We start from the raw sequence: 19,049 nt of genomic DNA on the forward strand, positions 1-19,049 counted from the left end.
GAATAAAAATAATTGCATTTATAAATATTAGTTTGTTTTTAAATTACAATTAGTTCTCTTTGCACATGAAAATCTGCCTTACCATCAAATACTACCAACATCGAATATCAATTCTATCGCGAACAAACTCCCCATATAAATTGACAGTCAAGGTACAATTTTCTGCTTGAATTTGATTGTCCGAATGCTGTGAGTGTGTCCATGACCAATATTTCTTCGGATAATTCTATCGAGTTGTACATCGTTCTCGTGAACACGTTATGTGACACAAGTTCTCTAGGTATCTAATCTTCGTTTTTCAAACAAAAACTGAACTATGACAGAGGTAAATGTTGCATTTTGTCCATGTGGTCTGCGTTCGTCGTGGTTGACAAGTCGCTTTATCGCAATGATGGCTCGTGATTAATCATGGAAAAGCGAAATGTTTGCAACAAGGAAGACCGTCAGGTCCTCCAGCATTATGTTGCCAAACAAAATACCATTCTAATGCGTATATCCGGTGAATGCGACAAAAACGTCAATACGTTGCGTCTTGGTATGCTTGTAGAAGCAGTCGAGGATTTGGGAGACAGTGCACTCAGAGTGCGTGTTACGGACACAACAGGATCAGAAGTTTGGCGTGGCACGGAATGGAGATGTCACAGGTTTGACTTAATTCCTGTTTCATCAGATGTCTGGAAATTTCTTCCAGCTGTGACTGTGCCCCAAGAAAGGGTTCACTTGGCTAATCATAAGTCATTATGCAAAGAACTAATGAATCTGATGATAGAGGATACCATTTGGTACTGTCCTGATCCTCAGGGATACATCAAGTATTTGGCTGTAATTAAATATATTGGACCTGTGCCACAACTTGGTCAAGGATATTACTTTGGTCTGGATTTATTGGTAATTTTATATAATGTTCTTTATTTCTTTATACCTTTAGCTGTTGTGTATCTGTACACATGAAGTAATATATCTATTGTATACTGTTTAACAGGAAGGAAAAGAATCGTCTAAAACAGCTTTGCTGAGCAAAGAATATTTTGTGTCTACTCATTCCGAAGGAAGGTTTGCTACATTGAGCCACATTTTCCCGTTGAAGCCTGAGGGTCCTACTGGTCTTGGAAACCCAGATAAGAGTAAAAAAATAAATGTTTTATTCTTATTTTGTTTCTTGTAATTTCAATTTTATTGACACATTCTCTATTGTTTCAGATATTTTTTTAAAAACAGATACTGCAACCAATCACACGAATGATAAGAAAAAGTCTATATTGGATTCTACACCACCTGTCCTCTTGGAAAGATTCACCACCTATGATGATAACAAAAACAATAACAGAGATCAACGTTCTCTGCCAAAGGAGTACCTTCAGTCCAACAAATCGATAACACTTGAAAATGATAGCAATGTAACTAAAAATACAAATGTCCATTCATACACACAATCTGGTAATAAGAAAAATGTAGAAATAAATTATCGGCTTGGCTTTTTGGTTAATAGAATACTTTGCTAACTTTGCTAGGAATTGAACATAGTCTGTTTGTATTCACTCGTTGCATGTAGAGTGGAGGGAGTTAAGAATAACTGAGGCAGTTATAAATAGCCATAATCTTAGCTTGTCTCAGTAGTGCCGGCAAGTCTTTCAAAGCTGAAAACCTGTTATATTTTTATTGTAAAATAACAGCAATGTTGCAAAACATTCCTGTTTTTGTACTAGAGCACAAATGGAGTAGTGACAGAGAGTCAAATGTGTACAGTGATATAGAAGAAACATTCGAACATTTTAGTCCATTAGAACATTGTAAGAAAAAGCAGGCATTCATAGAAATTCTATTACACTTCCGCATTTCGTATTTATATAGTCCGTTGTGTCGATTCACGCAGCTTTTCACGTGCTTCTTTCTGTTGCATTAGTTTCAAATAATACTAAACTATTACTTTCTTTTCAACTTCCGTAAACGGATATAAATTTAAATCGTCGCTATTGTTGTAGGTAATACACCAGAAAAAAATGAAAATAAGAAATTCGGACGAACAGAAACGCCAGATTTAATTGTTGGTTCTAATGTAAAAGTGCTTTTGGATTCCGACGTGCACTATGGAATCATTCGTTGGATTGGAACACCTCCTGGTATTACTCCTGGCAAATTAATGGCAGCTGTAGAATTGGTATGTACAGTAATTAAAAGTTTTCTAATACAAAATGATATTTAAATGATAAAATATTCATTTATTTTATATTCAGGATGACAGTCATCCTTCTGGAACTGATGGAACATACAAAGATGTAAGATATTTTCATTGCCGACCTTACAGGGCCATTTTCAAAGACCTCGACCAATGTTCTCGTTACGATGGAACGACTGTAAGTGACAGCTAGTTGAAAGTATTTTTGTTCAACAATTGTTTTTCATTAAAAAATTTATGTGATCACAGTCAAAAAGCGACGGTCCGGCGTCACCGATAAGTACCGACAATTTTGGAAACATGGAAAGTTCTGTGATAGTTGGAATGGTACGACCTATCTCTGTTAAAGGGAATCTGGAAAGTATTTGTGGAAAATACAGAGGAATTCAAGGTCATCACAATTCCTGTTACTTGGATGCCACACTTTTCAGCATGTTTACATTTACTAGCGTATTTGACAATCTATTATTTAGGTAATAATTAAATTTACCTTAAATTTATTCTGACCTACAGATATAAATGTTTCATTTTGTAGACCGCCAAATGAGAAAGACTGTCCACAATATGAGGAAGTGCAAAGGGTGCTACGTGAAGAAATAGTAAATCCACTTAGAAAAAATATGTTTGTTAGAGCAGATCACGTAATGAAACTTCGAACGTTGCTTGAAAAACTTTCATCGGTATCTGGATTGACCAGTGAAGAGAAAGGTTAGTGCAATACATATATATTTAAATCTCATATGTCTTTTAAGGTGAAATTTGTTACTTTGAACTTCCTCAGATCCTGAAGAATTTTTAACTTCATTGGTTGCTCAAATTCTGAATGCTGAGCCATTTCTCAAATTAAGTTCCGGTCAAGATGCCTATCACTATCAGCTTTTCGTCGAGAAAGACGATCATTTGAATCTTCCTACAGTACAACAATTACTAGAACAAAGTTTTCTAACGAGTAATATTCGATTAAAAGAAGTTCCATCTTGTCTTATTATACAAATGCCTAGGTTCGGAAAATCATTCAAAATGTATCAAAAAATTCAACCAACACTATTGCTGGATGTGACGGACATAATTGAGGATTGTAGGTATCGTTAAAATATTGTGCTGAGTTCATATATCACTGCGATATATTGTTCGTAGTTTACTAATATCTAGTATTTTATTTACAGCCCCCAGGCAATGCACGGTTTGTGGGAAACTAGCAGAATTTGAGTGTAAGGAATGTTATGGACAGTGTGGCGTTGGATTAGAAAGTATTGCTTTTTGTTTACAATGTTTGGAAAAGGTAAAAGTGAACATTTTTTTACATTTCTGTATAAAGTCCAAGCATATTTAGAATGTACTATTTCAGGTACATCGCCACGAACGAAGAACAAATCATGAACCAAAGAAGCTCGTGGTACCAATGGAATTTGCTATTTTACAAGAACATTGTCCTGTTCCACGATTATACTTGGAATTGTCAGCAGTAGTCTGTATTGAAACGTCTCATTATGTTTGTTTCGTGAAATGTGGTTCTGGATCAGAAGCGCCATGGTGTTTCTTTGATTCTATGGCCGACAGAAAAGGTATTACTCTATTACATTATAAATTTCATTAATTAAAAAATGCGACAATACGTACAAGTGATGATTGTGTATTTAATCATCTCCAGGAGAACAGAATGGTTACAACATACCAGAAATGGTTCCCTGTCCCGACTTCCCGTATTGGTTAAGCGAAGAAGGTGGAAACTATTTGACTGAATTAACGGATGATCGTCATTTACCTGAGCACGCGAAACGACTCTTGTGCGATGCCTATATGTGCATGTACCAATCTCCAGATGTTATGATGTACAAATAAGTACAATTGCCTATTAACTTAGGTAAGTTAGGTATTAAATTATCATTTAATGAATTTAAGCATATTGTTTGTGCTTATTACAACGTATCGTTTGATTTGCACAAATCAATTGAATCTTGTAAAAATAACTAAAGACAAAGATGGTGTAAACGTGAATTATATTTATTCATAAACATCATTGAAAAGACGACAGATAAACGTGTAGGTAGTATTAAAGGAACTAAACTTATTCGTACGGTACAGAAATTATCTTAGAATCACTGTCTTCAATTGAAACCTAATAATCTAAGTCGAGCATACTGCTGAGTTTCTTTAAGGTCATGAGACATATGTATACATGTATATATTCATCGATGACATAAAATTAAGTTTTTATTCTACGTAGAAATTCGAGGAAAATCTACCATTCTATCGGAAAATTTATCTACCGCACCATGTATTCATAAATTCTCCTTTTAATCCATTGAAAAGGATAGACATTTCCACAATATTTTAAAAGATAAATATTTGTGTATAAATACAGAATGTCGTGTACACTTTTTTAAAGTTACACGTTAAACACAGAGAAGCACAGTTTTCATACTGAATGTCATCAATATTTTGAAAACATTTGACGATACATTTATAGTAAATAGTTATTAACAGTTTACAAATTTTTTGTAACATAAAAGTTACAATGACTAGGATTCAGAAGTTAATGCTGCACTTTTAAGTTTACTTCTGTTGCTCTAATAATTACTTTTATCATTATTTCTGTTGCTAATAAAATAATCTTTACAAGATCGGAGCAACTTAGTACAACATCAATCTAGAAATCCGTTAATCTTTGCGATTTTTGTTTTTAAATAACTAACAACTTTTTCATTAATATTTCAAATCTTTGATTAACGTTTAGCTATTTTATATATTTAAAATATATTAATGAATAATGGACATGTACAAATTATTTAATTAGGAAAGAAACAATAGAAAATGTCAGATACTTGTTCTTCTGTTTGATTCTTCGTTGATTACAATTAAACGTTAATGATATAAAAAAAAACTAAAGACCATTATGGTAGATTTTTCTGCTAGAGATAATGAATCTGAAAACAAACATCACTGCAAAGGGAAATACATGAACTAATTATGAAAATTAATTGTATCATTGTACATAATAAAAATTCTATGTAATAGGTGATATTGAATATGCCTTTGTATGGCAGAACTAATAAAGATGGGGATAAAGTTTGTAAGTGTGTATTGTAAATTTAGTATCTATCTTCATCTTCATCCATGGCAAAATCACTACCAACTCCAGAATCTAGTACGTAGAGAGGACTATAAACAAGAAAAAAAAAAATAATACTTAGGTGGATAAGTTGAAAGAAATCGATTTATGAAATAGTTCTTACTTACTTTATTGCTCTGCATGTGAAAAACACAATGCGTTTCATTTTCTTATTATAGAAGAAATAATTAAAAGACCATAAGCATCCATCTTCTCCAAATGGATCTGATACAAAGTCTGGATTGTAACTAAAATAATTTCATACATTTAATTTAACTTGTACCGTTCCCGTATATGTTTTCGAGTAATTCGTATGTTTTACCTATAAATATCACATTCGTTTAATGATATCTCATCATCGATGGCCGCCCAAAGCGCTGTTCTAAGAGTACGATAATGATCACCCGCAGTTGCACTCAGATTGCTGTCTACTGCATTCATGACCCAAGTTAAACTTGGTTCCTTACTAAATTCATGACTCTTAGCATCAGAGAAATCATAATCCGGGTGAAAAGCTGAATTCAAAGTGGCAATCAAATAGAATAATGTCTTTCTACTGATTGTGTCGCATAGTGGACCATCTTCATCACCAGAAACGCTGCGGCTGCAGAAAAAAAGTATATAATAAATATAGGATAACAAAATAAACATAAGATATCTTGAACTTTAATATTGAAGGAGAAAACATTCATAATCATATATTTATAGTTCCTAATTTTTCAGTTTAATCAACAAATCATGATACCTAAAATACCTTTGAGCAGGTGATGTTCCCAGAGAAGTTTGTGGTGGTGATAAAGCTTGAAGATCGTGAGGAGCAAATCCCTGTTCCGCATTGAAACGTTTGTATAACTGTTTATCATTTCCAGCCATTTTGCAAGAGTAACTCTCTATTCTGAATATTGAAAAGACAGTAAATATAAAACATTGTTTCACAAAATTATACAACTGATAGAAGAAATATAAGCCAACTCGACCTACCGGCCTATTATTTTACTGTCTCCGGTCTTGATGGACAAGGCACTGTTGATAGCTTCGAAACGTGTACTCTCCAACAACTTCATTTTGTCATTAACAACGGCTTCCCTCTTACAATGTATAAAAGCAGCGGTTCTGGGCTGAACACTCTTGATGCATCTCCTAGCGAACTGCTTCTTATGTCATTAACACTCCGTTACATCGGAGTTGATGACCTGTTGGTGTTATTCTGGCAAAAACTTGACCTCGTTTCTCAGTCGCAACGGCCAAGGCGTTCAATACAATCGAAATGTTAAAAAGCTTCTTTGACATCGAAGACTTATCGAGTCCTTGTACATCTTTCTTATGGGTATGAAAATTCCTTTCCTTTTCGAGTGTACAAACTTAATAGCGGACGTGATGATTTTTCCCGCGACGCCGAGCTTGTACATCACAGATTCCTAATTAAAAATATCGAGACGGAATTCACGTCCGTGCCTAGCCCGATTTCAGCAATCGGTGGTTGAATTAAAGTTTCAGCCGTGACGGAGTACTCGGTTGGCTTCTCGCAGCCGCAATCAGTGACGTACCAGCTGAAGAGAGGGAAAACGAATCGCGAAGGACAAAGAACCACCCTTGAGAAACAAAAGATGCTGTTTTCTCAATCAGCAGAAACCCACACTAAACACAAAGTTCTTTAACAGTGCTGCCTCAATAGATAGAGATCTCTTATCGGGGAAGTCAGCTAAACAAAGTGACTAACAAACTTCACAACATTCGCTACTGGTGAAAACAATCCATAATCGCGGACATTGTTGTTACTATCACTTGAATTACCACGGTCACTGGACGAACAACTACAACACCTGAAAATTCAATGAAATTACGACTGGCCCGATCAAAGGTCGACCAAACTTGAACCCCTTTTGCTCTTGTTTCGTACCGTGTTTCCAATTATTTGCGCCTCGATGTCAGGTACGCTTGTATGCAATAACGATATATGCGTCCTACGTGACAGAAATAGCACAGCGAAGCGTCTTGAACTTCCCTCTCTCTTGCTCTTTTTACCTCGTTACCTCCCTCCTCTTGTCTTTGTCGAACTCGTGGACATCTGCTCGTAGGGGGGATGTATGTGTGAATTTCAACTGACCAATCGTAAGCGCTTCTAATAAGAACAGGTTTGTGTGCAACTTTAGGACGCCATGCAGTGCGTTTGTGTGCGCGTATGGTTGCCTGTACGCGCCTAACTACGGTCGCGTATTCGGTTTAATTCTAACCTCACAGAATGCTGACAGGAATTCGAATTTATTGGTAAAATGTCAAAACGTTGGGGCAGCGACTATGTGGTCACAGAGCACCGAGATTTGCAGGTATATTATCTTGCGTTGTTGATCTACGTCCAAGACTCGATTCTTCTCTAAACTTGAAATTTTTATTTTTAACCGTATAACTTCCGAATATTTTTCACTTCGAAAATATTTTTGTCTGTTTCAGGCTAATAGTATGGCCGTGGATGCGACTGGCAACTACGTGTTACTTGCCGGGTAAATAGCGACACATATAGACTCTGTTTACACCAACTTTTTTTCTTGAGTTTTGTACCTGTATTTGCTGCTAAATATTTTGGTCAGTTAGGACATTCAAGGAGTAAATCGTACTATGTTATACAATTCTTCTACTGTTTTGCTTACAATCTATTTTTTTTTCTGTAAGCTATGTTTCATTTATGGTATTGCTTTCACATGTTTTTAGGCGTAAATGTTTCGCTGTGAAACATCTCGACGAAGGTGCAGATACTTTAAGGAAATTCCAGAGGCAAAGCAAATATGAAATTGGTGCCACAGAATGGAATCCCACGAGTCAAAATTCTCATATATGTGCTGTCTCTGTTAGTAATTAAATAATATACATTTTGATAATGTTTCATATTGTTTAATCAACTTTCAATTGTAGAGTAACACACGCATAGAAATATTGTCACTCTCTGGAAGTGGTGGCTATGACTTACAGACAACAAATAGTCTTAAAGCACATACGAGAGTAGTTAGTGACTTAAACTGGCATCCCAAAGAACCTGACATTATAGCTTCCTGTAGCATTGATACATTTATACACATTTGGGATATAAAAGATCAAAGGAAACCCTGTTTATCTTTGTCTGCAGTTGGTAGGTTCAATCAGTTAAATGAAGAAGTTGTTTAAGAAGTATTTAAATATAGTGGAATATATCTAAATATATAATTGAATTTGCAGCAGGATCTTCTCAAGTGAGGTGGAACAGTTTATCCCCTAACATATTGGCCACAGCTCATGATGGAGATATTAAAATATGGGATCAGCGAAAAGGAAATAGCCCTGTGCAATATATAGCTGCTCACCTGACAAAAGTATACACTTGTCTTGAATTTAATGGAAATATTTACGTATTTATATACTTCAATAATTCATAAATTGAATAAGATATTTATAAAGACCTAAGTTATTTTAGATACATGGTTTAGATTGGTGTCCATTTCAACAAAATCAACTGGCCACTTCTAGTCAGGATTGTACAGTGAAGATCTTTGATATTAGCAATCCACGTAGAGCTGAAAGTATTGTGACAACAAACTCACCAGTATGGAGAGTTAGATACACGGTAAAGATAATACTCTGTTCAATAAAATTCAAGGTTGTTCATGTTCATAAAATGATACAATCCATTTACAGCCGTTTGGAGAAGGATTAGTAACGATAGTGGTACCGCAATTACGGCGAGGAGAAAACAGTTTGTTATTATGGAATACTACAAATCTGAGTGCACCAATTTACACTTTTTCAGGACATACAGATGTTGTCCTCGAATTTCAATGGAGACATCAAAAATTAGGTATATACTTTACGAATAAATTTTTCTATGAAACAGAAAAAATATGAAATTTGTTCATAATTCGTAGAAAATAGCGACTTCGAATTAATTACTTGGTCAAAGGATCAATGTTTGAGGATATATAAAATTGATCCAATTTTAAAGAAGGTACGTGCGTGTTCATTAATCGATAAAGTGTATTCGTCATGTGCATTGAAATAAAAGAAATACTTGTTTAGTTGTGTGGGCATGGCATGGATGACAGCGCATCTATTTATACACAGTACTCGGAAGATAATAATATGAGTATGTATGCCTTACTTATGAATGAAAGAAGCATTAAGTTTCATTGAACTAACAGATGTTTCAATATAGGAACACTACAGTCCATTCAACAGTTACAACTCAATGATACTCAAAACGACCGTGAAATGAATTGCATAACAACAAAAGCAGATGAATCTACACTGAATTATGAATCGGATACGTATATCGAGAATAACAAAGAAATATCGTCCCCAACGCAACCGAAGACTCTGCAACAAGAATTTTCTTTAATAAACATGAACATACCGAACATAGAGGTGATATACGCAAAGCTAAACCAAAGCTTCATAAAATAAAAATTTGTCTAATATTTTAGGTCAACGCGATGGATGCTTTAGAGCGTAGTTGCACTGTAACAGCGTCCAACAAAAGTTACAATGTTATATTAAAAGTCAATTTCCCTGCGAATTACCCGTACAGCGCGCAACCGACATTCCAATTCTGCCCTGGGACAACAATCGACAACGCAACGATGGCGAAGTTGTTAAAAGTGTTAAAACAAACTGCTCAGCAACGGGTTAAAAAGAACAGATCCTGTTTAGAACCGTGTCTTAGACAATTAATTGCGACTTTAGAACAAGTAAAGAAAGAAATACTCATTTTTCGTTCTCTTATGTTAATCTTCAATAATGCTCAACCTATTTTCTTAATTCTTTGTAGACATGCAAAAAGGACGAAAACGAAACTAGTCACATAGGATATGACATTCAGGATAATGCAAACTTTTTAAGTTCCTCTAACATGTATACAAACTATCAAGATGCCTATATACCATTTCCTAGGACATCAGGAGCCAAGTTTTGTTGTGTAGGTATGTAAACAAATAGTAGAATACAGAAGATCTGTATACTAGAATTCAATGCAGTGTTTCAATAGGTATCCTCGTGTGTTTTGGTCGTGCGTCTTACACTAGAAGGTCATCGATGAAACCGGAAAGTACGACACCTAGGGCCCTATCCGCATTAGGAAACGGAATCGGGAATGGAGAACATTTTATGCACATGTATTCGAATTCATACGTAGAATCGAATGACAACATTCCTATTAGTTCCTTCTACTTCCAAGACCGTGTAAGCGAATACATTTTTCAATGTTCGCGATATAAGATACTTATGATTTTTATTAACGGTCGATCTGGGTTGTTTAGAAAATGAATCGCGGATTACATAACACCAGCAGAATGACTCACAGATCGTGTTGTAAAAATTATCACTTCATGGTAATCACGTATGATGCTTCGTCATTATTTTTCGTTAGCAAAGAATTGGCTGAGAAATACGTGTAAGTGGACTGATAACATTCCTATGCGATTCCTGTGTTAATGTACATTAACCAAGCAATCTTGTTTGACCTACAGAATTAATATCACCGATATCCCGGCGATGTGCCAATACAATGCAAACGTTGCTGCGCAATTAGAACGTCCGGATTTAGTACAAGCATGGTGTTTAGCCGCCCTTGTGATATCTCAACCGGTTTCAAGCGTTGGACAGAATTCTTGTCAATCCCCTGATATAGATGCTCCATGGCCACTGCATCCTTTCGGTCAAAATTTGATTCATTCTTTGTACGTCGTAATTGAGTCAACATTACATAGTATTACTTCTTAACACGTTTGCGAACAGTAAAAATTTGAACGAGCTGCAAAACTACTCAGTACCGAGTTGCAGAACTCTGAGGGTTAAAGTGCTATATAGAATTAAATGTATGATAATATAGCTTATAAATTTGAATGTTATGGCGTTCATGTCATTTTGCATCACATTGAAAATGAACGTTATAGCATTCACGTCTGCAAACGTGTTAAGCCACAGAAACAATATTATACAAGAATTATTTTTTGTTTAGGATACAGCATTACGCCAACCAGTCAGACATTCAAATGGCGGGAATGCTGAGCTGTGCGTTTAGTTATCGTTCAGAGAATCTAGATGTTGTTCAAAACCGGCTAAGTAGCAAATCCGTTAACGTCAGTGTAAGTATGATGCAACTGCTTTGGTGTGTTAATCAATGTGTTTGGAATGGCCTGAGATAACCATGATTCTTGTAGTATCATTCTTATATGTCTTGATCATATCTTGTCTTCTGTTCATAAAATTTATTAAGAATGCTTTTTAAGTACAATCACTCATAACTCATGTTTCGATATTGGCTTTTCTGAAATGCAGTATATCACATCTTTCATAATCAGCGTATATTTGTTTCTGCCGCTGCATGAATAAATACGTTTTTAGAACATACGTGTAATCCTGTACGATACAGCGGTGTATCAGATGGCTAACAATGTAGTTGATTAACACTAAACGTACCGCGACCGATCAAATGGCCGGTTTCAAAATACGATTTAAAACTGTGCATTTTCTTTGGTTCATTTCACTTCATATTGACCCATATATTGTTGGATTAAACAGTTTTTCAGTTTTCATCTTTCCCCGTGTTTCTGTTTGCATCATGAAAAATTTACTGTCTAAGTTGGTTACTTCTGTTTTGTAACCGATTATTTGACTGGTTACAGTAGGAATTGGTACATACAAAGTGCCAGTACGTTTAGTGTTAAAAATATCGAAACGAAGGATAGATATACTGTACCATTGTACTGCAGACTTGTTTCGTTTCAGTATTTTTTATACTATTTCGAAAGTGCGAGATAATTGATGTAATATTATCTTTGTTATAGAGGCTTTCTACAGGAAAATGGTGGTTGAAGGTAAGGCATGGTTTCTGAATTCTGTATGATTGTGCGTGTTTGAAACACAGTGGTTCTTAGGATTCTCTATCATGGTGATATTTGTTATTGTCTTACAGCATCGGAGTGGAAGTGTCGCGATGCCTCAGAGCATGCAGGTTTGGCCATGCTTGATTTTAAAATGCCAAACGATTCAATTATAATTCGTAGTAATTAATCTAATACATATATGTGATGTACTGTCTGTTGTATTAACGCCTACAATTACTTGCACAGAAGACAAATGTTTTTGTGTTGAAAGTGATCACAGACATAATGCCTTTTTTTCACGTGTTAATGTGTATTGTATTTACATCACTGAAATCACATTTACCAACCAAATCATAGTTTATGTGATATTCGTTGTATATTTCTAGCCTGGCGGTTCGCCGTACCATACGATACATCTAGCCGATACCACGTTAGAAGGATGGAATTTTCAAAATTTGAAGCAACACAGATCTAACTCGTGGTCTGACTCCCTTGACTATTTAAAGTTCATTCAGGATTCTCTTGGCGATTCCGTAAAAAGTATTAGGTATCTAATTTAATATATTTGCTTTCTCAGAAAATAAATTTGCACATACTTCTATGAGAATATTTTATTTGCTTGTACAGATTGCTCGATGAAAAATACACTACTCTTTACGATGGGTACAAGAAATCATATGCGGAAGTGTTGCACAGGTGGCGTCTATTGGATGCTCGAGCACAAGTATTAAAGCACGTTAGCACGACACCTTTGGATACGCACAAAGGCGTGGAATTCCAAAGTGAATGTCAATTGTGTACTAAAGTTAGCAGAGGTCCTCAATGTATAAATTGTAAACGGCTCGCCTTGGAATGCGTAATTTGTCACATTTCTGTGAGGGGTATGTAGATCACCAATTATGAATCAGTTCCCTTCGTAGGTTAATAACGTTACACACTTATTTCTTTATAATAAATTCAGGTCCAAGTAATTTCTGTATATTTTGTGGTCATGGAGGACACACACAACACTTAGCAGAATGGTTCACTAACGAGACATTGTGTCCGACAGGCTGTGGATGTTGTTGTTTACAGGAGAGTTCTACTCTCTTAAAAGTGTAAATAGGACAAATGAAAATTTGTATATAGCTGAAACAGTATGTATATACATATATATATAACTGATGTTACAAAAAAATAATAAATGTTTTTTTCTGGAATATGATTCGAAATTCTGAGGGATTGTTACATTTACAATGAACTTTTTTCATGAACTTATTCACTGGGGGAATTGTAGCTTCGGTTTCATTATCTTTACCCTTTTATTCGGTTGACACTTAATCAACTGCTTCTATCTCATCAGTTGAAACAGTTCCAAGAAATATTCTTTCGAGTTCTCTCATTTCAACTATAAAAGAAATACGACTCGTAGAAAAGGAATTAACTGTGAAGAATAAATGATAAATACCAGCATTACGACGATGTTTTTCACGCGCAAGATATTCTTCTCTTGCAACTCTATTTCTCTCTCTATATTCTCGCTGCAACGTTTCTACTGCTGTGTTTTTTCTTCGAACATCAAAACCGTAAATTATACCAGCAATTAAACTTGTCCATCTGAATAACTGAAGATAAATATTATTTCGCGAGAATGAAAGATTTGATTAACTAATAATAAATAATACCTTTATCAGAGGGCTAACTTCTAAAGGAATTAAATTAATTTTCATCCCCGCCATTAAAATAAACTTCGCCGTATAATTAAACCAAATTTATTTAAAGACAGTTAAAAACAACTTAAAATATTAGTATGAAATACAATTATCCTTTTAACGGATCTCGATAAGTTAGACGCAATGTTTGATGATCAAATTAAAATTAACAAATGAGTAACTAAAAGGTCAGTAACCGACAAATTCAATGAAAACCATTGTTGTCGTGTTTTTATTGTTATATTGGAAATGCGTAGAAGTACATAGGAGCTTCTGAATTCTTAATAAGAACTAATATCTATAATGATCAGCCTTGTAAGGTCCTTCCACAGGAACACCAAGATATTTGGCCTGCTCTTCTGTGAGTTTTGTGAGCTTCACACCGAGGTGATCCAAATGTAGCGCTGCAACTTCTTCGTCCAGTTTCTTCGGTAACATGTAAACATCGACTGAATATGACTTTGGTTTCGTCCACAACTCTATTTGTGCCAGCACTTGATTCGTGAACGAATTACTCATAACGAAACTCGAGTGTCCCGTTGCACATCCAAGGTTAACTAAACGACCCTCAGCGAGGAGGATAACATGTCTGAAATGGCAGAACCTTATGTAAACTGGGAGAGAAGGGTCTGATTCTCACTATCTAATCTCAAAAATGGTAAGACGATATTATAATCAACTTGAAATATTTTTCAACTCGTGAGTTGTCAATTATCTTAATATTCTTCTTTAAAGACATTTTTAGGCTCAAAACTATAAATAGGAATGCTACTATGTAACTGCCCACCTGCCATTCTTCAACTGGTATCTGTCTACTTGGGGCTTAATGTTCACTTTCTCAACCGCATTCTTTTCAAGCCAAGCGACATCTATTTCACAGTCGAAGTGGCCAATGTTGCAAACAATAGCATCTTCTGGCATATTCATGAAATGCTGACCCAATATGATATCCTTGCATCCAGTGGTGGTAACATATATTTGTCCTTTGGTGGACGCTTCTTCCATCGTGGTTACCTAAGAATTACAGGTACAAGAAGTTCATTGATGTTCTTCGCTATTCTTTGGAAATATTCTCGACACTCTTTCTTCCTGGTGTTACAATAATCACCTCGTATCCTTCCATAGCTGCTTGAAGTGCGTTAATGGGATCGATTTCTGTGATTATGACACGACCACCCAGTGCCCTGAGACTTTGAGCGCATCCTTTGCCAACGTCGCCATATCCAGCCACTATACAAACTTTCCCAGCAATCATTACATCTGTAGCTCGTTTTATGCCATCGATCAATGATTCTCTACATCCGTACAGATTGTCGAATTTACTCTAGTTGGAGAAATGAAAATTTGAATCGTACGAAATTCCAAATTCAACGATAACGAAGATGAAAGATTAGAGAATAGCTGACATGTACGGGACAGACCGTAGTTGTTGGAAATACGTGTTGGAAAATTCGTAAATGATCAAGGTTTAGGTGAACAACTGGATTATTAACTATGCATCGAACGAACCTTTGTTACTGAATCATTGACGTTGATTGCAGGGACTTTAAGAGTTCCTTCTTTCAACATACGATACAGATTATGCACACCGGTGGTGGTCTCCTCTGAAAGGCCACGGCACTCTTTTAAATATTCAGGAAATTTGGTGTGGACCAGATTGGTCAGATCACCACCATCATCGAGAATGAGATTCAGTGGTTTGCCATCACTGAAGACAAGAGTCTGCTCTATGCACCAAAGATATTCTTCATTTGTTTCACCTTTCCACGCGTACACAGGAACACCTGTTTTTGCAATAGCTGCGGCTGCGTGATCCTGCGTGCTGAATATATTGCATGATGACCACTGAACCTAGTGAATTAATAGGGTCGGTATATGTTTGAAATTATATTGTATGCAGAGTGGTCTCATAGATATTATTTTATTTGTAGTGTTGGTAAATTTCTTAAACAAATGTTGTATCATAAATTTTCATCATTGATGATATGTTGGTGTGGGTCTTTAGAAGTAAAAGTCTATTCGTGTATGAGAGATAAATATATTTTTAATATTTTAGCTGAAGTACCTAAGCCTAATCATATATAAAGTGAGTAATAAGAGTGTAAGTGACAGTGATAAGTATTAGATTATCACAGTGTTGCATAACAAAGAAGCAAATTTGATTAACTCATAAATGTTTAAAATAAAGTTTTCCATTTTGAACACCATAAAAATAAGTTCCATCATAATAGTAGTATTATGAATACTTTCTTATCTGATGTGATCCTAATCTCAAGTCAAGTACAATTTAAAAGTTTCTTAGTGTATTGTACCATTGTTAGAGGATCTTGTGAAAGATGCAAGGTCATGATCTACTTCAGATAAGTACACATACATATGAAAATGCAAACTATTTTTGACGTCAATCCGTCTTTCATATGATGTTCCATTCTTGTTTTTTTCCGCTGATATATTTTTATAACATAATAGAATACAACTCATAAATTTAACAAAAAGAATAAGCAGCATTCAAATTACAAATTGTTCCCGCCATTGCATCATCAATATTAAGATTTTTTGTTTATAGTGTAATAAGAGAAAAATTATTAAATTAATGTTTTTTTTCTTCGGTAAATAATAATTTTATTTACAGATTCGCTTGTAAGCTTTATTTTCGGTTTATTTCGGTAATAAATACTCATGCCAGAACTCCATTTTACAGTCACATGCGATCATACAAAAATGATTGAAATATGAAAATCCTTTAATCCAACTTACCTCAGCTCCGAGCTCAACAAGGGTTTCAATGAGAACAGCGGTTTGTACAGTCATATGCAAGCAACCCGCGATACGTGCACCTTTCAAAATTTTTTCAGGGCCGTATTTTTTCCTGATTGCCATGAGTCCTGGCATTTCGTGCTCGGCTAGGGTGATTTCTTTACGGCCCCATTCCGCCAAGGACATATCGGCTTTAACGAAAAAAAACGAATTATTTATAAATCACAATGAAATAATTATTATCAATAAAACCGTTTTAATTTCACTGCATTTGTTACTGATATTTCCATGTTCAACCAATATTCAAAGCATCGGCTTTACAATATGATACATTTAAATATTTAACTTTTTTAATTGAGTAATATATTAAAATAAATACTTTTACATTCATGGAAAACCATTGCAAATGCTGAAGATACATTACATATATATATTTTAAGCACTTCACGTTCATTTAAATCAACAATGAATTGCGACATACTTGCAAATCTATTATTACTTCATTTCGGTACAATGTTGCCTCAGAATGGATAGTTGCATGTTCAGTATTTTTATTATTTGTATAAATGAAAAGAAATAATAATTCCGAATATTATAAAATAAAATGAATAGTTTAACAAACATGTAGCCATGTAGATTAATCGGCGTACAAACGTTCTGTAATTCTATCATTATCCGTACACGAAGAGTACTGTGTTTTAAATACCATGAATGGAGGTTATAGATTTTGCTCCAAAATAATAACCACGTGTCTGACTGAAGTAACTCTAAATTTGATTTAATTCTTTACTTACCAACGCGGTATGCAGGCTTGGTAGTCATTTTGTCGGACAGATCTCAGCCGACTCACAGATATCAAGTTACGTTGCGATTTCACAGAAAAAGAAACACACGTTTTCGTCGACGAGTTGCGGTAAACTACGGTTATGAGACGTCGACGATCTTCCTTAAAACGATGCCGCTAGATATAGTGACTACTAGTTGGTCACGTGACATATCTTTAAATAAGTATATAGTAGAAAATAAGAAGAGTTCCATTTTCCCAATGGATGGTAAGTTACCGATACATATGTAGATCGGTAAAGTAAATACCTGACTCACGAATCCATATTAAATATGCTCGTAAATGACAACGTCATTAAGTTTTAATATTTGTATTTAAAATATAAGTTTCTTTTAACAATACGTTATATATTGTTACTCGGGGAAAGGACTAATGTCAAAATCAGTAAATTTCGACCCATCGAGAATCATCTGTCTACGAAATTCTTGAGCGTCTCTTTTCTCTTGATATAATACTGGATCTTTATCGATTCGCATCAGATTAGGTAACATTGCCAATACAATTTGCCTGTACACGCTTTCTTCGCTTTCTTCTCTTTCAATTATCGCAGGATTTTCCAATATTATCAGGGTTTCTAGTCCAGGCAAACAACGTAATTTCTCCAGCTCGGAAATTTTCATGATTTCATTGTCCCGGAGGTTCAAATAATTAAGTTTGATACAACGCGAGTCAAATCCGTCTAAACTCGACAACTTATTGCTCCTCAGATGTAGAATTTTTAAATTAACTAGGATCTCTAGATTCTCCAGCCTTTCAATTTGGTTTTCCGCGAGGTATAAAGATATTAATCCAGGGAAAAATATTCCGTTCGTTGTGGTTAATATGTTTCCACGTAATTCGAGACTTTTAAGGTTCTTCAGGTCATAAGGATTCAGAGTGATCTCCTTAATGTCATTGTGGTTTAATTCTAGATACTCCAGATGGTTGTGAGAGATGCCTGCAGTGCTTTTTAACTTATTATTGTTTAAAGTCAGCACCTGATACGATTAAAAAGTAAAATAATTATCTTGAGCAATAACATTGCTTTTGAACGTAAACGAACACTCATTTTGTACATGATTATCATTAACCTGCAAATAGGACATGGGTTCCATTTCTGCGGAAGATATCCTATTTTTATCAGCTTGAATCATTAAAAGATAAGTCATTTTTGTGAGAACACAAAGAGCTTCCATAGTTAAATTGTTGCCAGAAATATCCACAAAGAGGACATATTTGAATCTTGGTATAATTTGAATATCCGTGAGGCCTCTGTTAGAAGCGTTCAAACCTAAATAAGCATAACCTAGACCTGAATCACATTTTCCTAATGTGTGGAGACATTCTCCAGCTTCTGAAAATGTTAAGATTCGCGAAACATCTTCATAAACTTTTTGGGTATCTTCACTTGACTGCTCTTCATATTCTCCGTTTGCTTCTCCGTAATCGGCTTCCATTGATTTATATTTAATTACAATTTCTCACCATTTTCATATAAATTCTGTTTAGTAAAGATTGTCGAATATTGCCTTTTTAAATTAAGATTGAATTTCTTATAAAATAGTGCAATTCCAATAGTACCAACTGAATGAAAGCTTGATGACTACGCCGTAGATGGCGCAATGAGCATAATTCAATAAAC

The 19,049-nt window shown here is 35.0% G+C and overlaps 5 protein-coding genes across 10 annotated transcripts; 2 read left to right on the plus strand and 3 right to left on the minus strand.

Annotated features, from left to right (window-relative positions):
* The first annotated feature begins 133 nt into the window (after positions 1-133).
* Positions 134-4,835, plus strand: CYLD (ubiquitin carboxyl-terminal hydrolase CYLD). 3 transcript variants are annotated; one of them, XM_031993906.2, is made up of 12 exons: positions 134-325; positions 548-888; positions 983-1,124; positions 1,201-1,437; positions 1,983-2,158; positions 2,235-2,354; positions 2,426-2,649; positions 2,712-2,884; positions 2,958-3,254; positions 3,343-3,458; positions 3,525-3,741; positions 3,828-4,835. In XM_031993906.2, exons 2-12 carry the CDS (start codon positions 754-756, stop codon positions 4,016-4,018), a joined length of 2,028 nt encoding a protein of 675 aa, XP_031849766.1. In that variant the 5' UTR covers positions 134-325; positions 548-753; the 3' UTR covers positions 4,019-4,835. The 3 variants fall into 3 exon arrangements, with proteins under 3 accessions (XP_031849766.1, XP_031849765.1, XP_031849764.1); XM_031993905.2 differs by having other exon boundaries at positions 134-280; XM_031993904.2 differs by having other exon boundaries at positions 134-888.
* Maf1 (repressor of RNA polymerase III transcription Maf1) lies at positions 4,165-7,347 on the minus strand. Of its 2 annotated transcripts, XM_076366771.1 has the most exons (6): positions 7,189-7,347; positions 6,270-7,111; positions 6,034-6,183; positions 5,611-5,892; positions 5,417-5,536; positions 4,165-5,338 (listed from the first exon to the last, which is right to left on the minus strand). In XM_076366771.1, exons 2-6 carry the CDS (start codon positions 6,350-6,352, stop codon positions 5,269-5,271), a joined length of 705 nt encoding a protein of 234 aa, XP_076222886.1. In that variant the 5' UTR covers positions 6,353-7,111; positions 7,189-7,347; the 3' UTR covers positions 4,165-5,268. The 2 variants fall into 2 exon arrangements, with proteins under 2 accessions (XP_076222886.1, XP_076222887.1); XM_076366772.1 differs by having other exon boundaries at positions 6,043-6,183; positions 6,270-7,263.
* A 50-nt stretch (positions 7,348-7,397) lies between these two features.
* On the plus strand, positions 7,398-13,335 carry Wdr59 (WD repeat domain 59). Of its 3 annotated transcripts, XM_031993902.2 has the most exons (21): positions 7,398-7,615; positions 7,740-7,789; positions 7,998-8,133; positions 8,199-8,412; positions 8,499-8,632; positions 8,734-8,883; positions 8,955-9,114; positions 9,182-9,261; positions 9,333-9,399; positions 9,469-9,677; positions 9,737-10,000; positions 10,081-10,231; positions 10,297-10,490; positions 10,568-10,701; positions 10,778-10,987; positions 11,269-11,395; positions 12,098-12,127; positions 12,226-12,264; positions 12,523-12,683; positions 12,764-13,017; positions 13,098-13,335. In XM_031993902.2, exons 1-21 carry the CDS (start codon positions 7,562-7,564, stop codon positions 13,235-13,237), a joined length of 2,958 nt encoding a protein of 985 aa, XP_031849762.1. In that variant the 5' UTR covers positions 7,398-7,561; the 3' UTR covers positions 13,238-13,335. The 3 variants fall into 3 exon arrangements, with proteins under 3 accessions (XP_031849762.1, XP_076222881.1, XP_076222882.1); XM_076366766.1 differs by lacking the exon at positions 12,226-12,264; XM_076366767.1 differs by lacking the exons at positions 12,098-12,127; positions 12,226-12,264.
* Positions 13,336-14,005: 670 nt separating this feature from the next.
* Positions 14,006-17,552, minus strand: Ahcy (adenosylhomocysteinase). The gene is made up of 6 exons (XM_031993915.2): positions 17,379-17,552; positions 16,585-16,775; positions 15,337-15,678; positions 14,936-15,151; positions 14,615-14,841; positions 14,006-14,416 (listed from the first exon to the last, which is right to left on the minus strand). Exons 1-6 carry the CDS (start codon positions 17,404-17,406, stop codon positions 14,119-14,121), a joined length of 1,302 nt encoding a protein of 433 aa, XP_031849775.1. The 5' UTR covers positions 17,407-17,552; the 3' UTR covers positions 14,006-14,118.
* Positions 17,553-17,651: 99 nt separating this feature from the next.
* LOC116434948 (leucine-rich repeat-containing protein 23) lies at positions 17,652-18,977 on the minus strand. Its single transcript, XM_031993916.1, has 2 exons — positions 18,499-18,977; positions 17,652-18,405 (listed from the first exon to the last, which is right to left on the minus strand). The coding sequence occupies exons 1-2, from the start codon at positions 18,862-18,864 to the stop codon at positions 17,782-17,784; spliced, it is 990 nt and encodes a 329-aa protein (XP_031849776.1). The 5' UTR covers positions 18,865-18,977; the 3' UTR covers positions 17,652-17,781.
* Positions 18,978-19,049: the final 72 nt, after the last annotated feature.

Source organism: Nomia melanderi, chromosome 4, assembly GCF_051020985.1.
Source record: "Nomia melanderi isolate GNS246 chromosome 4, iyNomMela1, whole genome shotgun sequence".
Taxonomy (NCBI): Eukaryota; Metazoa; Arthropoda; class Insecta; order Hymenoptera; family Halictidae; genus Nomia; species Nomia melanderi.

Coding starts and splice junctions, on each gene's coding strand:
- CYLD (XM_031993904.2), top strand. CDS start 409: ATGGAAAAGCGAAATGTTTGCAACAAGGAAGACCGTCAGGTCCTCCAG. Junction 1,438..1,982: donor CCATTCATACACACAATCTG/GTAATAAGAAAA, acceptor CTATTGTTGTAG/GTAATACACCAGAAAAAAAT. Junction 2,159..2,234: donor TAATGGCAGCTGTAGAATTG/GTATGTACAGTA, acceptor TTTTATATTCAG/GATGACAGTCATCCTTCTGG.
- Maf1 (XM_076366771.1), bottom strand. CDS start 6,352: ATGAAGTTGTTGGAGAGTACACGTTTCGAAGCTATCAACAGTGCCTTG. Junction 5,893..6,033: donor CCTGCTCAAAGGTATTTTAG/GTATCATGATTT, acceptor TTTTTTCTGCAG/CCGCAGCGTTTCTGGTGATG. Junction 5,537..5,610: donor AACGAATGTGATATTTATAG/GTAAAACATACG, acceptor AAATTATTTTAG/TTACAATCCAGACTTTGTAT.
- Wdr59 (XM_031993902.2), top strand. CDS start 7,562: ATGTCAAAACGTTGGGGCAGCGACTATGTGGTCACAGAGCACCGAGAT. Junction 8,633..8,733: donor TAGCTGCTCACCTGACAAAA/GTATACACTTGT, acceptor AAGTTATTTTAG/ATACATGGTTTAGATTGGTG. Junction 13,018..13,097: donor TTGTCACATTTCTGTGAGGG/GTATGTAGATCA, acceptor TAATAAATTCAG/GTCCAAGTAATTTCTGTATA.
- Ahcy (XM_031993915.2), bottom strand. CDS start 17,406: ATGACTACCAAGCCTGCATACCGCGTTG. Junction 16,776..17,378: donor CAAGCCTGCATACCGCGTTG/GTAAGTAAAGAA, acceptor TTTTCGTTAAAG/CCGATATGTCCTTGGCGGAA. Junction 15,152..15,336: donor TCAATGATTCAGTAACAAAG/GTTCGTTCGATG, acceptor TTCTCCAACTAG/AGTAAATTCGACAATCTGTA.
- LOC116434948 (XM_031993916.1), bottom strand. CDS start 18,864: ATGGAAGCCGATTACGGAGAAGCAAACGGAGAATATGAAGAGCAGTCA. Junction 18,406..18,498: donor AACCCATGTCCTATTTGCAG/GTTAATGATAAT, acceptor TAATCGTATCAG/GTGCTGACTTTAAACAATAA.